The sequence below is a fragment of the Chinchilla lanigera genome, unplaced genomic scaffold (assembly GCF_000276665.1).
Source record: "Chinchilla lanigera isolate Chin_1 unplaced genomic scaffold, ChiLan1.0 scaffold00189, whole genome shotgun sequence".
Classification (NCBI taxonomy): Eukaryota; Metazoa; Chordata; class Mammalia; order Rodentia; family Chinchillidae; genus Chinchilla; species Chinchilla lanigera.
This window is the reverse complement of record NW_004955590.1, coordinates 453,606-478,622: the sequence shown is the minus strand read 5'-3', so window position 1 is coordinate 478,622 and position 25,017 is coordinate 453,606. Positions and strand designations below refer to the sequence as shown.

Sequence of the window (25,017 nt, the reverse complement as noted above, 5' to 3'; positions counted from 1 at the left end):
GTTAGCACAAACATAGCTAGTCCTGGTCCAGTAGAATGAAGGTTTTTTAAAAAAATGGTTTATGGGTACATTTTAGGTTTACCTAATGATTGCATTCACCATAGGGAATTTGTATGTGTACATGATATGATTTGATTTTTTGCCCCCATTCCGCTACCTTACCTTCATTCAACCCCTCTTCCCTTCAGTAGAATGAGTTTTTTGTAATGAGTTACAGGGTTTGTGTGATGTCTTGAACTGAGTATAATTTACCTCTAGATAGGAATACGTTTTGAAATTGGTGCAAGTTCTTCCAGGCTTCACAGGTGTTCTCTTCACAGGTTAATTGTTCCATGTCCGTTTTGTTCTGAGTTCCTTTATTGGTATAGGATGTTTTCCTGCTTCTAAGTTTGGAAAGGAAATGGGCTCAAATGCACAGGACCATTGCTCAGCAGTACACACAGTTGTAGGTTGGGGTTATTTCAATGTGAACATCCTTAAGAGTCAGGAAATTGATGTCCTGTATAATTTTTCACCATCTCTAACAAAATGCAGCAGTAACATTGTTTAGTGTAAAAGGACTGGCTACTATTGCTTTAAAAAAATCAAAGTAAAACGAAAAGCAGCTTAGAAATCTTTCTCTGTCTTTTTTCCCCCTTCTCTTGACTTAGATGTAGAGGTCTCCACTGATCAGATAGAATATTTTGTGACAACAACTTTAAAAAACAATTTATAAATTAAACATAAGTATTATTCTAGTTTTAAATTTTATTTTTATTTATTTTTATTTTTTTGGTTTTTCTCCGGTACCGGGAACCGAACTCACGACCTTGTGCTTGCCAGGCAGGCGCTTTTGCTGCTGAGCTAAATCCCCAGCCCCTAGTTTTAAATTTTAAAGTTCTCATGACTGAAATATATGCTGCATTACTGAAGAAGAAAGGATTAAGAAAATGAGAAGTAGCCTATTATGTGGCATCTTTGAAAATAATTGTAGAAGTAAATACTGTGTAAAAATATGGTTGTCTTTAGTAAATATTTGCTCTTTTTATTTACCTAACCACTTACTAGGTTTTTACCCTTCTTTTGCCCTTCTCAATTCTTTATATCTATAGATGTCCTTCTGGTATGATTTTCATTTTGTTTGAAGGATTTTTGACAATTTTAATACAGTTCTCTTGGTGATGGATGACTCTTTGTATGTTTGAAAAGGTTTTATTTCTCATTTTAAAAAGTTATAATTTGTAATTGTACAGACACATGCAATTGTCAAAATATCAAATATTGTTTTTGAAAGATACTTTTTTGTTGGTTATATAAATATTAAAAGTTGTTATTTAGCAGTATTTTATTTATTTTGGGTTTTTGTTTTTGAGACACTGTCTTTCCATGTCTTTTTGTAGTTCAGGCTCATCTTGAGCTCACTATGTAGCCCATGCTGGCCTCAAACTCACAGTGATTCTCCTGCCTTAGCCTCCAGAGTGCTGGGATTCAGATGTGCAGGTCACTTGGCAGTACTTTGTTCTGACAAGTCAATCTTTTTTTTTTTTTAAACTATTCTGAAAGCTCTCAACTCCTTTTAAAATCATTGTTTGGAAGCAGTTCGATACAACATTCTGGTACAGTTTTTCATGCATGGAAATGCTTGGTGTTCATCGAGTGCTTATTTTAAATAATCATACATTTCACCAATCCTGGAAAAATTTGACCTATTTAATTTTTTGTGTGCACCTTCCCCCTTTTGGGACTTCATTTACCCATGTATCAGTCTGCTTGAAGTTGTCTTCACAAGTCACTGATGATCTGTGTACTTTTTTTCCTCAGTCTTTGTTTCCTTGAACATTTCACATGAGACCGTTTATGCCACAAATTTACTGTTAAATCCCGTTGAGTGTATCTTTCATTTTAGGCATTGTTTTCATATTTACAAGTTAGATTTTAGTCTTTTCTACATATCCTTCAGTGTGTATGCTAACATTATTCATCTTTCCTTGCTACCTCTTTATTTATTTATTTATTTTTTAAAGTGAGGTTGTCACTATGTAATTTAGGCTGGCCCAGGCTGGCCTTGAGCTCTATGATCCTCCTGTGTTGGTCTCCTAAGTGCTAGGGATTATAGGCATGCGCTCCCATACCTGGGTTCTGCCTTCTTGAATCAGTGGAATACAGTTGTAAGAGAACTTTCAGTATTTTCACTAATTTCATCATCTGTGTTACTTAGGAGTAAATTCAGGTTGATAGATTTTCATCCACCTTAGTGGTCATATTTTCCTACTAGGTTGAGTGTCTGGTAATTTCTTATTGGATACTAGGCATTGCATGTTTTTCTTGGTTGCATGCTGGATATCTTTGTTTCTCTGTTTATTGTGGAGCATTGTTCTTAGATCTAATTGTGTTTCTCGGAAATGGATCTGTTTGGATCTTGCTTTTGAAGTTTTATTACTTAAGGCCAGAGTAGTTCACTGTGGAGCAGTTCACTCAGGCAAAACATTTGCCAATACTTTAGTCAGTGTTTAGTAAATTAGTATTTATCATGTTGGCTAGCAGGAAGGGGTGCTATTCATTTCTGTAACCTGGATTAAAGGACTGTTCTGTCTAATCCATTCCAGTAGTGCTACCCCTTGGGCAGGTTCCTAGCGCACATGTTCCCCTACTAAACTGAAGCCTTGAGGAGCCCCTGGCATGTTCCATCGCTCCGTGTGGCTCCAGCCTCTAAATTTTCTGCCTTATGCATTCTGTTTTTCTTGTCTTCTCAAACTCTCAGCTCCTCTTCAACTCCAAGACTTCTCTAGGTTTTGCTTTCCCCACCCGTGCTGCAGCGCGTACAGTCTTCTCTTAGAGGAACCTGCTGGAGAATTACTGTTCTGCGTCCTTCAGGTGTCTCATTCCTCCTTTGATGATGTTCGTTGTCTTGTATGGATTTTACTTTTGGGGGGCAGGAGATAAATCCTGTGTCCTCCTCATCTTAACTAGAAGCACAGGCTCATTGTGTTGGATGAGAGTAAGCAAGAAAGGGAGAGAAATGTTCCCTCAGGAAGTGGGTCCTGTATCTTAGCCACCGTCACCGGCTCTGCATGTGGTTTTGTTAGTCATTCAAAAAAAGGAAAAAGTGAGTAGCATAAAGCCCTGACTCAAAGATAAAGCATGTTTCAAAATTAATGAAGATTTGACCAGTTGTGGAGTAAATCTCACTCAACAATAAAGCCTGATTATAACAAAAGTTTTTTTTATCTCTGAAGCTGTAAAACCTGTGTCTAATAGAGACCTTTCCATTAGCAAGGTAGTGTGGTGCTGATAAATCCACCAGAATTCTCTTGAAATACCTGGAATTTATTTATTTATTTTAATTTTTATTTAAAGACAGAGTCTCACAATGTAGTTCTGGCTGTCCTTGAACTCACTGTGTAGCCCAGGCTGCCCTCGAACTCATGGTGATCTTCCTGTCTCAGCCTCCCTAGTGGAGGCATGTGCCACCATGTCCAGCGCCTGTAAGGTTGTACTATCACTGTTCACAACTGTGTTCAGCAGAATTTGAACCCAGGACTTCAGGCCTGTCATCCCAGTATAAGTGTGAATATACGCACATATTGAACACCATCATCCCAGCACTCAACTGCTCATGGTGTCACTATTGCAAATGTACTGCATCTGGCTGATACAGCCTGCTGACTCCCAAGAGGTATGTCCAGTGTAGGCCCTGTTTGAGCAGGTGCTTCTGGTGGACAGATGACAAAATAGTGCTATCTGTGCGGTAGCTTGGGAGCGGAGGTATGGATACACCCCACCCACACTCACTCGGAAGCTTTCTGCCATGCCTGCCCTTGGCCCCTCAGATCATGGAATCCAGCACACAATCTCAGATCTCTTAGTAGTTATGTTTCTTTGTATATTTTGAGACACAGTCTTTTTAAGTTGAACAGGCTAGACTCAAAGTTGTGTTCCCCATGCCTCAGCTTCCCAGACTGCTGGGATGACAGGTGTAGATTTGTTTTTCGACAGTAGAAACAAAATAGTAGCTATTAAGGGGAAGAACTTCAGCTTGAGCATAGTACATTCGCTTGTAAAGTTCTCTTCAGGGTCCGTGGCTTGTTTTAGGGGTTCATGGTTCATTCGCAAGGACATTTAATGTTCCTGGACGTGAGGATGGTGTGGGACAGAGCAGGCATCTCTTCCTGCAGGTGTGTGGATACTGCCTTATTTTGACTGGAGAACAGCTTCTTGCTTCACTTTGTATGAGCTGGCTGGGGCTGGCTGGGGCTGGCTGGACCGATCAGGAGGAGGGATGGATTGGGGGTGCAAAGCGCCTCACACTGCCTGCTATGGTATGCTCCCCTTTGTCCTCTGCTCTTGCCCAGGCAGGGGAGTGAGTGTGTGCCTCTCAGTTCTCTGTACCTTCTAGTGGGATCGTAAGTGTATTTTCAGATGATTAGTCACCAAGATGCGAGGAAGGGGCCTGGGTCAGAGGTCTCGAGGTCGAAAAGGAGCATTTGTGAATGTGCTGGAGGTGTGCGCAGGAACGTGTTCTGCGCTTGTGGTGTTCCATCCATGGCTCTTCCTGCCCTGCCTGCGTCTACATACATGAGCCACGTAGCTTACACTGCAAAGCACTTTGAGGAGCCATTTATCACCCCAGCTGAGGCACAGAGAACCCCCTTTTTTGCCTGTGCGCAAACGCTCCTGGTGTAGACTCACATGTAGCTTCTGGTCTCCTTGCTTAGATCACCGCGGAGCCACCATTGTGTGCTGATGCGCATGGATATGTTGTCAAAAATTTTGGAATGGTTGAAGAATTGTGAAGTCTGGGGACAGGTGATCTTTTTTTAAGCCTGGAGTTGTGCAAACTCTAAGCGGGTTGGCTCCTTGGTGCATAAGCAGGCCTGCTAAAAGGCTGCTGGCACCGTGGTGGAAAGACATTGGGATCGGCATTTTACCAGCTACAGAAACCTGCATTCCAAGGAGAAGATACAAGTGAAGAAGTGCAGTTACGTGCCATGAATGTGTCCCTCACAGTTCTTGTGTTGGAAACCTGGCCCCTGTGACCTGCGTTTGGGGGTGTGAGACCTGTAGCAGTTATTCAGGTGGGAGAATCCCATGGTCATGTGGATTGGTGCTGCTTATCTTGCCAGTGTGTCGGACTTCACATCCATCTCTGTCCAGGGTGAACAGATCGCCCAGACTAGGTGCCCGCAGATGTATAAGAAAATAAGAAAAACATCAAACCAAGAGAGCCAAAATCCTGTGATCAGGTGCTAGCAGCCTCTAGGACTGACTGACTCCTCATAACCATCTTCAGTAACCCTATTCAGAATCCACCCAGGAGACAACAGAGGTATCCAAGAGTATCAACTGTTTTAGCAAGGACAGTACAACTCAATTATCATAGGAATGCGACTGACCAGAAAGCCATCATGTTATCTTCCTCCGTGAATATCTCAGCAAAGTATCTAGTATTGATCCTGAGGCTTACAATGCTTATGCTAGACTTCCTCTAGAACCCAACAATCATGGCTTGGTCAGATCTCAGGCAACACACAAAATAGTAACTAAGGAATGTCCTTCTCCACACCAGGGCTTGCCACAGGGTGTAGCTAGATGGCGCTCATCAGAGGCCTGCCCCTCTGTCTTTGAGCCTTTACCATTTTCTCACATCAGATAGTCTGCAGTGGGAACCAGACTGGGACAAGAGGAAGAGTAGGTGACTCACCTCCGGGAGGGTAAGGACTGAACAAGGAGGAGGTTCTTGTTCCTGCCCCGATCTTCTGGGTAGGTCGGTTCTCTTTAATTATTCCAGCAGCACCAGCTGAGTCCCCAGCTTCAGTCTCCCAGGCAGGGGCTTGGGGTTGTGGTAGTTGGGGCGGAGTGGAGGGGCCCCCATGGGTGCTGGGAGCCTGCCCACTGGAGGAGCCCCCTTGGTGGGACTAGGGGTGACGGTTGGAAGCAGTTCGTGGTGTTCCTGTTGTGGCCTTCTGCTTGTGGACAGCCATGTGTGCTTCAGAAACCTTCCCTGTATCCCGTGTTGAACTAGCGTCCCAAGAGGGCAGCTGGTATTTACTGACTTCACTCCTTAATGTGCTCTGGGCCATGAGGGGGTCTACTAGTGTTTGGTTTGGTTGTTGGTGGTACTAGGGATTGAACCCATGGGTCCTCTGCCACTGAGCTACTTCCCCAACTCCTTTTGAGACTGGGGCTTGGGGGTTCCTTCCTAAGTTGGCCATACAGGACTTGAACTTGCAGTCCTCCTCCCTGAGTCTTCTAAAGTGCAAGGATTACAGTTTCCAGCTCACTGCTGTTTTGAGAGAACGATCCTGGTTTTGATGGGGTGTGGCGGGGATAGTGCTGGAGTCCATCTCTCTCTGGTGGGGAGTCTTAAGTTTGTCTTTGATTAGGGAGGATAGCTGTAGTGAGAGTAGGGCACATTCCATGGGAACCCTACCCTCATCACCCTTCCTTGGGAACAGAAATGACACTGGCTGATGGGCACAGGGGCAAAAGGAGCTGTTGCAGGCCAGCCAGTCCCTGCTCAGCAGCACCACCTGACTTAGAGAATTTGATGCAGTAATCTGCCTGTATGCACAAGCTCGGGCTGTGCCTTGGCACGTGTCCAGGCTAAGGTGTGCTTGGAGGCATCATAGCAGGGTTTGTTGAAAGAATCTGGAGCAGTATTGTCTCTCTTATGTATACCAGGAAACAGCTTTGAGAGGCTTTTTGTCTTCCTCATCATAGGAACTGAAAAACAACCCCAGTTTTGTTGCTTGCTTTTTTTTTAAACCCCAAGGAAGGGCTGGGGATTTAGCTCAGTGGCACAGTGCCTGCCTGGCAAGCACAATGTCGTGAGTTCGATTCCTGGTACTGGAAAAACAAAACAAAACAAAACAAAAAGACCCAAAGGAAGAGGATGGCATAAATGTAAGAAGTTCCTGGTTAATTTAAAGAGAATTAGGGGACTGTCCTGTTTGAAACCTATCACTTTTCATTTTATGGTTCCAGTTAAAAGGCTTATAGTCTAAATGTACTCTGCAGTGTTCTTTCTGAAGTTTTAGAGTCATCGTGGAATTTCTGTTTGCATGTGCATGTGTGTTACAGCGCTGTGTATCTGGCCTGCATAATTGCAGGTGCAGCCCTTTGTAGAAATGTAAATCAGGGGCGTATCTTTGTGACCTCCCTCTGTTTGTGTTTAAACTTGATGTGTTACATTTTTTCATTACTGAGGTCCATTTCTGTGAGAGATACCTTTTCCTGCTGGATGTGGAGCTCTAGTTCTGTCTAGAGCAGGGATAGTGAACCTTGGGCACATGTGTTACTGTTTTTCTTTAAAGCCAAAAGATATTAAAGTATGAGTTGTTATTTCTAAACTAAACCCTCAGTATTCGGGCTTAATTGCAGTGTTGGCACTTTGGGATAAGTAAATGGATTCCAGTTGGGGCGCTTATATCTAAAAGGGTCGGCATCGCTGTTCTAGAGTGATTTCTGGCTACTCAGATCTGCATACAAACACACCATGCCACTGTCTTGAGTGGAAAGGGGGTGAAAACATGAGATGTGCTTTGAATGTATGTGTCCTGTGTGGGTTAAAACATTGGCAGAAGTATTTTTAATTGATCAGTAGTTGTTGCCAGTGACAAAATAGTGGACATGCTTAGGGAATGCATGTCCAAACCTATCATTTGCTTAAAGTTCCTGGTAAACACAGACTTAGGCTATATTTATTTAAGGAAGATAGCTAGAACTTCATCAGAGGCAATTTTATTATTGCTCAGGCCATTTCTTTCTTCTGTTACCTCGGAGATCAGATTGCAGGGATATCACTTCCACCTCCCATGCAAATTAGGGCCTAGCATGCTTTGTGGTTGCCATGGAAACTGCTGGGTACCAGTTTCTTCCTCCTGTTTCAGAGCTCTTCTTGGTCTGTCACGTGCTTTTGTCCTCCTTGCCTTTATATATCCCCAGTGGGCAAACCTAAGCATTGCCCTGATCTCTTTCACTAGTCTCTGACCTTCCTGGAAACATTCTATCAGTCCCTGATCTTCCTTGATGAAATTTAGAGCGAATAGATTGACACACATGGAAAGCACTACATGCTGGATTTGCGGGGATTTGGAGTCCCTTGGATTGTGAAGGGAGGTGTCAGCCATTACTGTAGCTTCTCATTCATATGTGTGTGCTTTTGTGAGGCTGTTAGACAAGCATTTGTATGCAGAATACTCCTTGATATTATGCTAATATCATTGAATATCCAACGATATTAGCATTGCACTGCTTAGTTTGGTTAACAACAGTACAGTGTTCAGACGAACATGGGAATTATGTGTTGCTATTCTTACCAATCCAGAGAGTTTGGTTCATTGCTGGCATAGGAAATGGGAAGAGGAGATTGTCATAATAAATGGTGTCTCCTTTACCACCTCCTACCCCATTAAGGTAAATATCAAGCAAGACTGCTTTCTCCTTTTTCTTTAGGCTCAGTGGTTTTGATTTGCAAAGATAGAATCTTCTGGAGTGTAATCTTCATAAAATACCTTGATGGATCTGTTCCGATAGTTTAAAACTCATTTTGCAGAATTACCTTCAATCAGCATCATCTGTGCTTGATTTTCCTGTGCATTTCTGGGTGGGAGTAGCCGTGGTGGGCATGGCTGTCCAGGTTGTACCCAGTTGACATTCGGGGTTTCAGAGTGTGGCCCTTCACCCCTGGGCAGGTGGAGCAGTCGTTGCTTATTTTTGAGTTTCCACTGTCTGGCAGAGTATCTGGTGTGAGATAAACACTTGCATATTTTTGAGAATAAACAGACTTCTAAGAGTAGCTAAATAAAGTATAATGAAAGGAAATCTTTGTAAAGGAGTCATCGTATTTCAGAAGCAAAGTATCCTATTTAGAATAGTCCGGATCTCCCACTTTTTACCTTATTGGGAAGAGATGCGTATAAGTATGAGAAATCTCACCCAAACTTGTTTCGATTTAGAGGGTTAGGAATCAACTAAGCAAACAAACATTCCTTTCAGGATGTGTGTGGCAAGTATTTTTTCAGCTGATGGGAGACCGACCCCAGCCTTACCCTCTGGTGCCATGTATATTCACCAGGTTCAAAACACCTCAGTTTTCTATTGAGAAATTTGAATGTACCTCATGAACTTCATTTTACTCAATGGGGACATTTGATTAGGATATAAGGAGGTGCTCCCCCCCCCCTTCTTTTGGTGGTGGCACTAGGGATTGACCCCTGGAGCTCAGCGCTAAGCTACACCCCTAGTCCTTTTTCTTATTTTTGAGACAGGTTGGGCTTGACCTTGCAATCCTCCTACCTCCGCCTCCCACAATGCTGGGATTAATTGAGTTGGGCCATCTCTTGAAGCTGGAATCTTTTTGGTTTGTACCTGGAGCCTGGAGTTATCACAGTGAAGGAGAGGGGTGGTGAATTGCCAGCCACCATCTTGCTGAGGCCTAGAGAGGGAAGGAAAAGTGCCACCTTCTTTCCTGTTCCTCTTGTGGTTAATTTAAGGTTGATCTCAGTTCTGGTCTCTTTAGTATTTAAAAATACCAAGTTCATGATATTAAATATTCTCTTGTGATATTGGTAAATATGTGTCTTTTTTTTTTTTTCTGTTTTGTTTTTCCAGAGGTATAAAGTAGCCTAGGTTTGGCTTATTTATATTTTTGGAGTTTGGTTTTCAAAGATGATTTCTTATCCATTAGGCCACCAGGGCTGACTTGAAGACTATTTCTAATGAAGTTTAATTTTTTTTCTTTTTTTAGTACTGGGAATTGAACTCAGGACTTGCCAGGCAGGCACTGTGCTGCTGAGTTATATCGTCAGCCCTCTAAGGAAGTTTAAATACATATTTTGACACAGTTTCTAGAAAACTTTAATTCGATAGTGTTAACCTCAGTGTAATGTTTTTTTTTTTTTTTTTAAGAACCGGGAATCAAACTCAGGACCTTATGCTTGCCAGACACGCAGTTATGCCACTGAGCAATATTCCTGGCCCAGTGTGTGTTCTTGTCAATCATATGTAAAGCATAGAAAGAATGATGAAATTAGTGACAACCTTTGAAGGTGCTGCTTCTTTACGAAGTCCTATTCTGTTGAGCGTGTAATAGTGTGATAGGCCAGTTGCTCTACTAAGCCAGTGGTTCACTGATAATATGATTTTAAAAGCACACTAAGCAAAGCATCAACTCTGAATGGTATAAGATACACTCCATTAAGTCGATGAGCTTGGTGGGAGGCTGTTTTTGTTAATGCCCATTTTTCTGGGGGTGCTAGAACTCCTGGAATATTTGTTGCAGGCCCAGGTCCACATTAGCGATTAATCGCTTTTGAAAACTCTGAGTGAAGGGTCTTTCGAGGCTACCTTGAGGAAACCTGAAAATGATAGAGGCCACTGTTGGGGTTCTTTGTGGTTAGTATATGGTGTATTCATTTCAGCATGCGTTTTCTTCCAGGTTTTTTTTTATACTTCAAACTTGGAACTGTATAGAATGGGAGTCTAGCAGTTTCTGAATGTTTTGTTTTCCGATCCATTGTTTTTCTAGAACACAGCTACAAATTTGCTTTACAGCCCCCAGCAAATAGACTGCTCACTTGGCACATAGCACAGCTGTAATCCGCATTTCGTGCAGGAAAATGCCGCTGTATAGTATGTCCTGGCAATGGCCTCCTGGAGTTTGTTGTTACTTCTCTTGTGGCATTTGAACTGCGTTTATGGTGATTTCTTTCTTGATTGTCATTTCTGATGCTTTGTGCATTCTAGTCCAAGCAAGCTTTGCGAGGCTAAATGGACCCCTCATAATTCATCTTGACTTTGCGATTATGGCTTAAAGAATACTGGGGTGTTAAGGGTCTTCACAAGTAGAATATGTTTTAGTGTTTCCAATGGTGTGGGAACCAAAATGTAAAATGATGTTTTTGCATCAACTAAAATGTACATTGTTGTAGTTTGGGATTTTGCAAGGAGAACAATATAATACAGGACATGTATTTTATAAGATTATTTTATAATAGTCTTCCAAACAATTACATATAGCTGGGAATATAGCTCAGTGGCACAGTGCCTTGCTTGGCAAGCACAAGGTCATGAGTTTGATTCCCAGTCCAAAAAACCTCACAAACAAACAAACAAAAGAATCACATATAAAGAGAGTGCAGGAAACACTAGAGACCAAAAAATCCAGCTGAGGGCCTGGATCCCACGGTAATGTCCTGCATGAATTCAGCTGAAGACCTAGAGCCCATAACAATACCTCCATGAGTCCAACTGGAGGCCAAGGGCCCATGACAATGTCTCATGCAGGCCCCTTTCATGGATCTGCACTGGGAATGCCCAAAGGTCAGTGGTGGAAGCTAGAAAGTCTGTGCCAGTGAGATGAAGGATCTGTGCTGGCAGGCTGAGGGATCTGCACTGAAGCCAGGAAGTGATGCTCAAAGTAAGAACCAGAGCTCCTCTGAAAAGTACCACAGCCATTCTCAGCAACAGTGAGGTCCCGAGCTCCTCTGATCATAATAGCCAAGTTCCCATCAGGAAAGGTAACATGACAAGCTTCCCAAGGAGACTGAGCAGTGTACCATCTTCCCTTATCGGAGCCCAGAAGCAATGCTCAAATTGGGGACAGGAGCTCCCCTGAAAAGTATCACAACCATCCTCAGTAACAGTGAGGTCCCAAGCTCCTCTGATCATGATAATAGCAGAGTTCCCATCAGGAAAGGCAGCATGACAAGCTTCTTCAGAAGACTGAGCAGTGCACCATCTCCCCCGCCAGAGCCCAGAAGCTATGCTCAAAGTAGGCACTAGAGCCTCCCCCAAAATCAACCAAAGCCATTTTCAGTGACATCGAGGTCCTGAGCTCCTTGGACGAAGAAAATAGCCAAGTTCATCAGGAAAGCCAGCATGACATACTCCTCCAGGAAAACCAACAGCTCTAAAGTTTCCCAACAGCTTCTAAAGGTCTTCCTCTCCAGTTCTGCCTCTTATGTTATGCAGCTGTCAATAACCCTCAGGTGTGCCTCCCACACCCAGCACCATGCTGGTTCCATTCAGCTGGGTGTTAAAAGTTGATCACTGGGTGTCAATCCACTACACACATGGTCTGAAAGACACTTTTTTCCTGTATGAGTTTGTGAGTTGTTTGAAGGCCAAGGAGAAATGAGTAAGGCCAGTTCAGCCTTCCCTTCTGCCAGAGGTCATGAAGAATCATGCCTGCAAACACTTAAAGGTGTATGGAAGTGGGACCTTCTGTTTTCTTTCCAGTATCATCTTTGCTATAAACAAGTGCTTTATATGCTTCTCAAATTTCTTAGTGTAATGAGGAAGAAAAACTTCTTTCTGGTCCTGTGTGGGGACAGAAGTTCTCTGGTCCCCAGTGCTAGAAGTCCACTTCCAGTCTTTCTTGTGTTTGCTCTCACACATTCTTCCACTGTGTACTTTTAAAACAGAAATTAGTATATAAAAAGCTGTTTGGAATTGTCCCTGTCATTTGCCCTTTCATAGGAGCATTGTAGAAAAAGGGTTGGTTGGAGAGTGCAGTGCTTTGTGTCATGCAGCACAACAGGGAAGCTAGTTGACAGCAACAGTTGAATATTACAAAATGGTAGAGAGGATGTTGAATGCTGTCATCACTAAGCAATGATAAGTATGCTGGGGCTCAGTGTTAGGGGTGCTCACCTGGTATGCAGGATGCCTTCAGCTCCACCCTAGTGCTGAGAAATAAAAAACAAATGATCAGTGAGGTGCTAGAGATGCCCATCAGCCTGATCTGATTGCACCTCAGTATGTATGTGTCAGTGAAAAATGTAAATACATCAAAAAATGAGGAACCTTACAAGTGTCAGTTTAGTGACCCCATGGATTTTTCTGAAGAGATTTTATTTCCAGTGTTGACCTTTTAACTAGGGACATTGAATCAGAACAGCAAAGCAGTTTGTCCTCCTGCTTCTGTTGAAACCCTCATAAATCCGCAGTCACTAAGGGTAGGCCATTGGAAGGGGAACTTGGGTTTTTAGGTAAAACTGATGGTGAGTTTCCTCCTGGGAACAATGCCCGAGTTTATCTTTATAATCCAACTAGGACCTAAGGTCTGTACAGTACCAACATGAGCACGTGCTTTGTTTTGGCCCCTTTGTCAAAGATAAGGTGGCTGAGTGTGTTTGTAGTTGTGCCTTCAACTTCTAATCTGTTTCATTGATCCTCAGGTTTTTTTGTTTGTTGTTGTTTTGTCAGTACCATGCTGATTTTATCACAGTAGCTTTGTAATATAATTTCAAGTCAGGGATTGTGATGCCTCCTGACTTGTCTTTGTTGCCCAGGATTGCCTTTGCTATTCTAAGTCTCTTCTGGTTCCAGATGAATTTTAGGAATGTTTTCTCTAGATATGTGAGGTATGTTAATAGTATTTTGATCAGGATTGCATTAAACCTATATAACAATTTTGGGAGCATGGCCAATTTTCACAATCTTCTTTTTTCCTATCCATGAGCAAGAAATATCTTTCCATTTTCTGAAATCCTCTTTGATCTCTTTTTTCAGAGTGCTGTAATTTTCAGTGTATAGATCTTTTACTTCCTTTGTGAGATTGGTATCGAAGTATTTAATTTTTTTTTTTTTTGGATATTGAGCGCAGGATTTGTTAAAGTCGAAGTTTAGTTTGTGTTTATGACTATAAAAGATGCTACTGTCTGTGATCCTCCTATTTCTGTTTGTGATAAATGGCAACCATAACACTGTAAAGTTTGCTCTAACCCAGTAGTTCTCGCATGTGAGCATCCATCGGAATCACCTGGAGGATTTAAGACCCAGCTCTGCTGGGTTGCGCCTCCAGAGTTGTTGATTCCATAGAGCTGAGGTGGGACCTAGGAATCTGCAATTCCAATAAATTCTCAAGTAATTCTGATGTTGCTAGTTGAAGAATCACTCTTGGATAGCCACTACTATAGGGAATTAAATGCTATATATCATTTAAAACATTAAGCAATAAATAGTAAACAATCTGTGTTCTTTGTATTTGCTGTGTAAGTAGACAGTGGTTATCTCTGTGGTTAATAATTCCTGGCCCCCATTACCTCTGTTACCCTTTTGATACTCTTTTCCTAGCCTGTTGCCAAATGTTTCTTTCCTCAGCTTGTTGGTCTGCCTCTTGCAGAGGCAGGAGAGTACTAATGCCTTCCCCGCCTTTGCAGTTTATGTGAAAATATTTATAGACCAGTTGTTGACTTCATGCCTCTCCCCAGCCCTTTCTGTTTTTGGGGGGTGGAATTTCAGTTTAGTAGATGCGTAGGTGCTCTGTGTAGCCCTAAGGGGATGCCATCTGAGCAGGATTTTCTGCCACAAACAACTCATCAGAGCAGACTTGATTTAATCTTGGATTGGCTTTGAATTACTGATTTTCAGAGTATTGCTTGCTCCTGGTAGGTTACAGTACATGGTGCTTTCCTTATACTTCTTTTGTCTTATACTTTGTATTCATGGATGACATTCTGGCTTGTAGTCAGGCAAGAATACAATATTCATCACATTTTCTGTGTTTTACACTAAAAATATTTTAAAAATACATTTCTCTGCCTTTTATAGATCTGATAACCCTTCCCAGCTCGTGTGTGTGTTGTGTGTGTGTGTGTCTTTGTGTGGTGGTATGGGCAGCATGGGGTTCTTATGTGCTTAAGTATGTGTTTATCAGGGCATTTACTCTTTTTTCTTAGTTTCACACATTTCAACTTGCAAAACCCTTAATTTGATTTACACCCATTGGGGAAATCTACCTGTAAAACCCATACACCTCCATAAGTCTGTCTCCACTTTCCAGTGTTCTTAATAGTTGTTTTTTTTAATAAAGCAAGTTTTGTTGTCAGAGAGACAGACAGACAGATGACACTAATACTATAGCTTTCCCTCAGCACACAGAATTCATGTTCCTGGTCATGATTGCTGTGGCAGGCAATTCCCTATACCCATCAACATTTTCACAGTGACCTATGTTTTAAAATGGAAATGTTGTGTTTTTAGCCCAGGGGGTTATTTAGGGGTGGGGGTATCTGTCAATGAATGCCTGGCATGGAAATTGAGATAGAGCCAGTTCCCTGGAGGATTTGATGGGGAGAAATTTTTGAAAAATTCTTGCTAGGGCAAATAAGGTCAGCTCTGATCTGTGTTTATTTTAACCACTGTGAAGTGTGGAAGGGACTGCATTGGTTTACCATTGTCATGACAACAGATGCTGTTCTTCCCCTGGGCACACCGGGAAGTGGACCCATTCATTTATCCAAGTATGAGCCCCAGAATTCCATTATGTGATTCCATGGATTGTTAATTCACATATTTTGATAGAAGGTTATTGTGTATTCTCCAATAGTTTTCAGTAGTAGCTTAATCCTACTCAAGTCAATAAATATCCTTCTCAAGCTGCTGTATTTTGATCTCTCAGGAGGAGATGAGTTTGATTCTCAAGTATACAGCAGTTTTTCATTTTCTGTGTCTTGGGCTTACAGAGAGCCTACTTCTGCACTACTTGGAGCCTTATGAGCTGTGTAATTCATGATTTAAACAAAAACTATTTAATAAATAGCTTTGGGGCTAGGCCCCGCCCCCTTTTAATATTGGTGATTGAATCCAGGGGCGCTTTGTCACTGGGCTTCATGCGCAGACCTTTTTGTTTGTTTCCCAATTTTGAGACAGCATCTGAATCACCAAGTTACACAGGCTGGCCTGGAAATCCTGCCTCTGCCTCCCAAAGTGCTGGGGTTATAACACATGCCACCATGCTTGACCCCAAGCTGTGCTCTTGTGTCATTGCAACCATAGGAACTGATTCTCGCGCGGCCGCAGGTGTGTGCGTGGGTACGTTCGTGCGTGCTTTCTTGCGCGCATGCGTTCTTGCGTGCGTGCGTGCGTGCATGGGCGCGTGCAGTGCTCAGGGCGCAAGCTCAAGGCCTCAAGCTGAAGGCCTCAGGCAGGCACCCCACCCTTGAGACGCATCACAGCCCCACCAGAACACTTTCGAAAGTGATAGATGGTGTTAATTATCTGAACTAACGGCTTAAAATGAGATGTAGCAGACAGCTACCCTGAAAGCTGAAGAAGGATGATCCCTTGAACCGAGGCATTCGAGGCCAGATTGGGTAAAGCATTTACCGCGCACCAAAAGATGGCCGCCCTGGTGACGCGGCAGTAGGGCAGCGCGGCACCTGCGCGTGCGCTCTGGCGGAGGACTCCTGCTTGGTTTTCACCAGAGGCGTTGGGATATTAACCGTCTACTGTTGCTTGAACTAAATTCGGAGTATGATTTCTGGCTTCCACATCCCCACAAGGGCCAGGTTAGTTTCACAGCCGCCCAGAAAAGATATTCTAGCTTAATAAGAAAGAAAGGTACCCAGGGTCTAGTATAGAGCCTGGCATGGCTTTTCCCCTTAATCAAAAGGCTGGCGAAATTGCAGTCGTATTTTTTTGAGGGTAAAAGTGCAAAAAGACTTCACTCCCCACTCGTTGCTCCTCTGGGTTCCAACTTCGTCTTAGATTTGCTTCAGTACTCCTCTTCTCTTCTCTTCTCTTCTCTTCTCTTCTCTTCTCTTCTCTTCTCTTCTCTTCTCTTCTCTTCTCTTCTCTGGTTGATGGCTGTTAGGGTTAGTATGAATACCTTGGTGTGCTGCGTTCTTGAGGCTGACACGCCTGTGCTTTTCAGTACCCCACCGGGGTTGGCGAAATCCCTGCTGTTCTGAGCGTTAGAATTCTAGATGGCGTAGGCCTGCAGCTTAGATGATTTTTACACAGAAGCTTCCTTGTAATGGTATTTAATATTCTGCGTTTTCATGTGCACTTAAAATGAGTTCAGTTCATGGGGGAATGACATTCTAGTGCCTGTCTCTGAGATGTCGTTTGATTCCTTCATTCACATAGTGTCAGCTTATGTTCCTCCCTCAAAAAGACTTGGACTTTCGGAGCCCAGAATAGAATGAACCCAGTATACCAGGCCCAGGAAGAGCCTGGATGCATCATGCTCCCTTGTGTACCTCTGTGCACCCACTGGGCTTTTTCATTGTTGAGCTAATCAGTGTAGATTCTGTGAGGAAGCCAGGGGTGTGAGGTCTGTAATTGTTTTGAGAAAGACTTTCAGAAGGTAGGCTGGGGAATGCATGGTACCATTCTTCCTGGAAAGGTCCCTGGTGGTGAACCAGTTCCTACATAGATTTCATCCCAGAGGGAGTTGTTGCAGGGGCTTTCAGGAAATGGCTGCTGACTCCCTAGTGTAGCCTGGCACTTTATGTTGTCAGGCTGTGATTGGATTAGGCTGCATTTCATGAAATCTTAAGGCTTCGTGTTTAGATCTGAAAAGCAGAGCTTATGTCTTCATTTGCCTGTTCCCCGTGGTCCCTTCCTGGGCTTATGCAGTGAGCATAATGTACTTGGGCCGGGGCTGTCTGTAGCTCAGTGGTCTAGGAAGGCCCTGGCTTGGGTCTCTAGCATGAGGTGTCGGGCACGAGAGGGGCTGGGAATTACTGGGGCTTGTTCATCACTGTTAAAGTGAAGGCCGAAGGAGGACCAGGTAGGTTTTCTTAGTTTTCTGAGTGTGACTTTGTAGTCAGTTATCTCCTTACTCTTTGGTGAAATGTTTTCTGCCACTCTGTAGCGTTTTATTATTTCTAATGAAAGTTGGTTAGTTTCAAAATCCCTGAGCTGAGAAATCAAGGAAATCTTAGAATAAGGAGATGTTACTTACCTGGTGGCACGATGAGCCCTGATAACGCGTCCCTTTTACAATAGTAGTTTGTCTAACATTTTTTACTTTTACAATTGTGTGACATGAAGAAACACTCTTAAAGAAGCTGTGGAATAGACTGCTCATCCCTCACAATCGCCCCTGCATCTGTGTTGCAGCAAATAATGTGTGCAATGCAAGAATTGAGTAAAGTTCTCAAGGACGCCCCCCGCCCCCTGCAGTTGACCCTCTTGGGGTGGGGGCTGCGGGTGGCAGAATTGAAATTGTGAAGAGAATAAGACACGTGTAGAGGGTGTAGTAGTGGAAAGGGGTGCATCCTTAGGAAAATACATGGGAAATTGTGAGTTTTGTGACACTGTCTGTTAGTTTGCTCCCAGGCAGGGTATTTATGACTTTTGAGGTATTTTGGGGAGTTCCTCATTTTTTTAGTACGTGGATGAGAAATTTCAGGCAGTCTAGTATGTTCATTTCAAAGTGCTATAATTTTTATGAGTGGCTTACTCTGGATGCCTTCAGGACCAAACAGGAATGTACTTGTGGACAAGAGCAGGTCGAAGAACTAGATAGGGAATTCCTTTTGCAAACCTGTGCATGGGTTTCCCAGGGTCGTGGGGGCCTAGGCTGTGAGTTTGTCATAGCTTCTCTTGGAGGTTGTTTTGGAAGCTTTGACCAGCTGGAAGTGATCCACCAGGCTCATTTACAAATTGCTGGAGGTGGAGCCACAGCAGCCTTCCCAAGACTGATTTGGGGCTGGGAGCAGGGGGTTTGGCAGCCTATCGACACAGCTAAGGATGGGTGCCTCTTGGATCAAAGGAGACGTTTAGGCTGGTGGAATTGAAGAGAGTCATTATGAAGAGAGCAGTTAAGCACTCCCCCACGCTGCCCACCTGTGGACACGATTCTCCATTTGCCTGGTTTGCTGGCACCACATTTTGCCAAAGTCAGCAGTGAGGAAGAATGTGAGCACAATTAGTCAGGGACTGGAGGGGTAGAAAAGGATATCATTTAAGCCCACGATTGCTCAGCATATCATTGTTTCCAGTTTGGACCGTGTGACAGTTTCTTTCTTATTCTCTCTCACCTCTCCTTTCAAAATGGTCCCCATATGTAATCCAACTGTCCTGCCCTCCCTTTTTCCTAAAACACCCCTTAGGAAATGTTATCTTTTGTCTTCTGAGGTGGCTTGGCTTGTGCTAGTTTGTGCAGTACAGCTTGAAGACAGCTTCAGAGTAAGTTCCCTCCATGGTGTGTTTCCATCTGCTCGACTAAAGTACGGTAGTTTGCTCTGATTTTGGCTGGGTAATGGCACATGGGGAAGTGGAGCTTCGGGAGAAACAAATATGCACCTGTAGGAAGCATTTACCTCTGGTTTTGAAGGACTTGCTGACACTAGATTTGGGGCTGGAGCGAGATGAGATTTTGGAAGTTAGCTGTTCGTTAAATTTCTCTGAATTAAGTGTAATCTGTAGCATCTTTTATTGTTGGAAGTTTATAAGTCTGTTGTGTGGATCTCTGCCCTGCTTCCCAGCTCAAACCCCCTGTTGCTTTCCCCTTTTATTAGGATCATGAGGAACTTGTAATTATCTCCCATTTCTTTGACTCTTCCCTTTTGTACTGCCATTCAGCGACATGAGCAGAGCCAAGCTCAGGAACGGGCTTTCAGGTAGCTCTGTGGCTGCAGCCTTCTCGGTAGGGTGTGAGCTGTACCCAAGCAGCCTATCCTGGCAGCTGTCTTGTGTCCTGTCTGCAGACAAAAATGGGCTGCTTCTTGGGGCTTTATGGAGGACTAAGACTTAGTTGAACAGGAAGCCTCTGAGCCTTTCAGAGTTGCTGAGGTGATGTATGCTGTTTGGATGTTTTTATCTCGAGCCTTGCTTAGGAGTTTGGTTCTCGGAATGTGTCTCGTAACTAAATGAGCCTCAGAACTTGTCCTGGAGTTTAAAGGCTCAGGAAAGGAGTGATTGGTCAGCAGCACTGGGTGAGAACAGCTTGTTCTAATTTGCTGACATCCTTAATCTCACCTCTTGGAGATTCTGCGGTCGGTTTTGCTCAAGTCCTTACAAAGCCCCTTGAACTGCTTTTCCAGTGGCACAGCAACTGCAAATATGGAATCTCTGGCTATGTGCTGTGAGGTACTTGTCTTATTAATAGCAGTCTTGTACCTTAAGCAGCAGGATTTTGTTGGTTAAATGGCTGAAAGACATCATTTGACACTCAGCTTGTAAATTAGGGGATGACGTTCCCCTGTTGCAGAAGTGCTCATTTGTGCTGTGAAGTTTAGTCCGAAGGCATGGCCAGGCCCATTTTGAGGGATCACTGAAGCCATATGTACTAAGGTGGACATGTTTGTCCTGCAGCTATTCACTGCAAATCGGCCACTTCTGTCCATAGATGGGACTGCTTTGCCTGTGTGGTAGTTACCCCTTTACTTGTGGTTTTGCTTTCTGTTGTTTCAGTTGCATGTGGTCAGAAACTATTAATTGGAAAATTTCAGGAACATACAAATGAAGTTGCACGGCTATTCTGAATTGTGTGATGCGATCTCTCATTGTCCTGCTGCCTCTTGCCCATGGTGTGAGTTGTCCTGCTGTTCAGCATATCCGTACCATGAGCGTTACCTGCCTGGTCACCGGGTGGGCTCTCAGGGTGTGGCAGTGCTTATTTGAGTAACCCTTACTTTACTCAGTGATGGCCCAAAGTACCAGAATAGTGATGGCGGTAATTTGGATGCACCAAGTAGCAGTGCTTCCTTAGGTCAAAATTCAGATTTCATTCTCCATTTAATAAGGAAAGAAAAACATATACTGAGATTAGAGATCTACAGGAAGGAGAGAAACAGTCTAGATGGAGTTCTGTAGTGTTGGTGTTTTCTAGCAGGTGTGTGTGTGTAGCATGTGCACACACCTGGGGCCCGAACTGTGTGCCCCAGGGATAAGCAAAGCCTGCTGTTGTTAGTGTGTGGTCATGGGATCAGGGAGAGGACCCGAGTGAGGATGCACAGCCTTAGACTCACCCTGCTTGGCAGATGGCTGGAGAGGAAGAGCCTAGCGAAGGCTTTTGTGTTGTGCTGTGGAGACCCTTCCAGGTGGTGGAATGATTACGTCTCTTTCTGTGAGTTCAGAGTGGCTCTTCCCATCACCCCCCTCCCCCTTTTTTTTTTTGAGATAGTGTCTTTTGTCTGTGTAGTTCAGGCAGGCCTTAAACTCACTGTGTAACCCAGGCTGGCCTCAAGCTCAGGCAATCCTCCTGAGTCAGCTTCCTGCGTGCTTGGATTACAGGCATGCTCCACCACATATGGCTGGAGTGGAATCATCATGAAGCGTGCAAATAAGGTTGGACAGTGAGCCACATACCTGTAATCCCAGAGGCTCAAAAGGATGGCAAGTTCAAACCCAGTCTGGACAGTTTAGTTAAGACCCTTTCTCAAATGGCTGAGAATGTAACTAACTCAAGGTGAATTGCCTGGGTTCAATTCCCAGTACGGTAAAGGGGGGGAAAAGAAAAGTATTGTGAGTTAGAAGTCTGAACTTGACCCTTTCTGCCTCATCTCCCAGTTCCCCTGGTTCCCCAGTTTGACTTAAATTGATTGTCATTAGGTTTTTAAGAAAAATTTCTTTCTTTCTTTTTGGGACGGGTTCTCGATATGCAGTTCCTGCTGACCTTGAGCTCACTTTCTAGCCCAGGCTGGCCTCGAACTCAAAAGGATCCTCCTGCCTCAGCCTCCCGAGTGCTGGGATTACAGGTGTGTGCCACCACACCTGGCAAAATTTTTTTTATTAGTATAAGTTTGTATGGCATAATTACTACATTTTTTTGTGTGTTGTCTATAACACATCTTTTTAAAAAATTCCCTTCCCTCAGCTTCTCCCTTTATCTCTTGGTCTTTTTGTGGGTCGCACTACTAAGTAAAATAAAGTCTGTTTGAACACTGTGATGCTGTGACAGTTGATTTGCCAGGCAGGTAGTGTATTCCTGTGCTGGACGAAGTGGTGATTCATGTCCTGGCAGGACAGAGATGGGCAGCTACTGGGTTTCTGCTTTCTGGGCTAAAGTATATTTCCCATCCAGTGCAACCTTGAATGTTGCTAGAATTTCAAGGCACTCTTCAGCAAGAAGGTGATTTCCATGCCTTGACTCCCTGTTGCCTGCACAGAATTGATGCAGTTTTCTTGGTTTTTATTTAAATTTCCATGCCACTGGCGTGTCTCTTAGAGCCATCTTGGCAACTATTGGGGACACAGATCCTGAGTAGAGATGCTGAGTCTGCAGTATCCCCAAAGCCCCCCTGTTTTTCCGTAGGGGAATGTGTTTCAGGGTCACACAGCACAGACAGTAAGAAAGTGGAGGAGAATTACTCTTAGATTTATTAGCTATGCACAGTACCTTTAATTATGATCAAGTTTTTTCAGGTATTTGTCATATAGACCTGGGCCCCTGTTAGAAATGTTCCTGACATAGTGAATTACTGAAAATCATTTTGGTTCAGATAATACCTCATACTTTGAAATTTACAAATGATTATTGTTCACCCTGATAGATAAATTTATTAGAGCCCCTAAATAAATACTTAGGGCTTGTTCCTGAAACAAATGTGCACTGAACACTGTAGCATTGCTTTAGTTTTTTTTTTCCCCTTTTCTTTTCTTGTAAAATTACCTTTTCCAATGTGAGTCAGAAAATAATGCTGTGCGTTTTATCTCTAGGCATATCTTTTGGTATTAAAAAGAGCAGAATCGTCAGTTGCTGTTTTTTCGTATGAGCAAGGAACTTTGAGTTGCAGTGGATTTGGTGGGATGAAGGGAATATATTGCAGTGTTGATAGTACTACTTTTGTGAACAGCCATGGATTCTTAGCTGGCATCAGATGTTATTGTGGATCCTAAAAGTTGTCTATAGGCAGTGCTTGTCATAATTCGGAGTTGCCTCTTCCCCCTCAGCAATTCCAGAGCTGGAGTCTGAAGACTCGCTACTGCCATCTATTGGTGCTTGTGGACTCCTTCATGACATTTCCAGTGAGTAGGGAAATGGTTTGGGATCTCTTTCTGGTTACTCTTTCAGCAAAGCAGGTCTATCTTAGTGTACTTAATGCCTAAGAGGAAGAAGATGAAAAAAGCAAAAGCTTTGCTAAAGCACTGGCCAATTTTGTTTGTGCTGCTGTTGGCTTTGGTCTGCATGTACTGAGTGGACTTCATGTATTTATTTATTTAAGTTTTGGATGCTATTTATGAAACCCAAAACTCTGAGCACGACAGACAAGCGCTGAGCTCCCCACCCCCAGCCCTTGAGTGGGCTTGAGAATTCCACCTGGCATGTAGCTCCACCCAAAAGGTTTGCAGTGGGTAGTGTCTGCAGAGACTTTTCATTTATGCTCTTAGAAGTATTCCACCACTGGAGTGAATGGGCAGACAAGCTGTGGAGCATTGTAGAATGTAGTTTCTTCATCTGTTTTTCTTTTTTATTGAAATATAATTCTCACCTCACAGGTCATTCATTCTTCCTTCCCAGTTCTTGCCAGGAGTTGGTTGCCAGGAGATTTTTGGCAGTTTGCAGTTGGGTATTGAGTAACCTAAAATTGTAAAAACTTGCTAGGGTTTCTGTTGAAATGACATTTTAAAAACTAAATTGGCAGTCTCACCCCGAGAAGGAGTAGAAAGGCAGATTAACATTTTAACTGGCATATCTAGGCTTTAAAAACAGTACTTTGGATAATTTGTTCACACCTTGTACAATAATTTATCAGCAATTTCTTTGGCCAAAGCGTGTCTAGATTCTTAAGGTATATCTGCATGTTGTTTTTCCTCACTCTCCTTACCCTTGTTGACCCATTTGCAACTCTTAGCTCCTGAGTTTGGAGTTGGATCCTTGATAAGAATAAGGCTATGCAGCCTGGGGTGGCAGGACAAGCAGCTTTGCCTAGGTGGTAAACTAAATCTGGCACGACATTCCCATAACTGACATATAGGTGACATTTGTGACTGACGGAACAAAAGAGCTTTGTTGCCTCTTTAACTGTTGATTAATGATGATCCCTCTCCAATTTGACATGGTTGCTTTCTAGAACACAAAAGAACTCAATGTCAAATGTTGCCTTGATCCTGACATTCATGATTTCCAGGCAGTCTCGGTTCTTTGACGTTTCAGAATGCCACATAAGATTTCATGTAGCATAATTGAATAATTTTGTTAATTGAATCAAAAGCTGTGCTGCATATTAGTTTTCACACCATTTGTGTGGGATGTCATCAGCTAACCTGAGGTTTATGTTCATCAAGGAATGTTTAACTTGGGAAGAAGTTGTTCTTATCTTTTACATATTTAGTGTGATTACCCTTTCATATTATTTTCTCTTTCCTCTCTTCTAATCCTTCCCCATGAATAAAAGAAAAGGAAGGCTCATCTTTCTCCCCGATGGCTATGTTCTCAGTGCAGTGTCAGTGAGTGATGGCGAGATCTCCCCCAGGTGGTGGCAATGTTTGTTTTCGGTACTTGCCTTGGTGGGCTGGCTTCTTGATGATGGGTGGAGCTGATGAGTATGTGTATAAGTAGTTACGTTAGTGTTCTTTAGGATATCTGTGTTGTGCAGGAAGCTGATGCATTTGTGTAAATGAGTTATTTCTGACTGGAAGGTTTCAGTATTAGGGAGCAGAGTGTAGATAGTGTTGCTATAGTTTAGTAGTTTCAGGAATTGTGGGGTGATTTATGGGATGTTGATGTCTTCTTTTAAAAAACACATTATCTTCTGTCTCCTCTCCAGGCTTCTAAAGTGCTAGGTGTACTGTACTCTTGGTTTGTTGAGCCTGAGTCTCGTACAGTCCAGGCTGGCTTTGAACTTGGGATCCTCCTGCCGTAGCCACCTAAGTGCTAGGATTATACCATGCCTGGCTAGTTCTCTTTAAGTCTGCTTTCCCTTTTTTACCTGTCATCCAGAAGTTAGAAAGTTGGTGCTAGGAATCTTAGCTGTACAGGCAGTTTGGAGATTGAGATTGTGATTTGTCACTGTGTACTGGCAAAAGATACAACATTTCATCCAGAGGGTACTGACTCACAGAAGAAAGGAATCATTGTAGGAATTACTCTATTCAGGTGCTTGTTTGGTTTCAGAGGTCAGAACCCAGAAACTTGGAGCCTGGTGAAACTTTACTTGTTAGTTCCTTTTTGTTGTCACTTCTCTTTCCTTTTTAACAGTTAAAGCCTACTTTCTGTAAGTGACAGATAAATTGAGCTATAGCCCAGATTTTGTGATACCTCTGCTCTTTGCCTGGTGTCAATCTGACCACGCCAGATGTCTTCAGGAGTCACTGGGAAGGGGAATCAACAACCAACAGAAAGTTCCTTTAGGCAGA

At 43.2% G+C, this 25,017-nt stretch overlaps 1 protein-coding gene across 3 annotated transcripts in view; it reads left to right on the top strand.

Moving 5' to 3' along the window:
• Jarid2 (jumonji, AT rich interactive domain 2) overlaps positions 1-25,017 on the top strand; it is a 129,045-nt gene that overhangs the window by 34,232 nt on the left and 69,796 nt on the right. Inside the window, exon 1 of one of the 3 annotated variants that reach the window (XM_005414591.2) lies at positions 15,868-16,274. The exons of the other annotated variants lie outside the window; for them this stretch is intronic. Coding sequence (XP_005414648.1) covers positions 16,240-16,274 — 35 coding nt within the window. The 5' untranslated portion in view covers positions 15,868-16,239. Of the gene's footprint in view, positions 1-15,867; positions 16,275-25,017 lie in introns of those variants that run through there. 3 annotated transcript variants of the gene reach the window in all.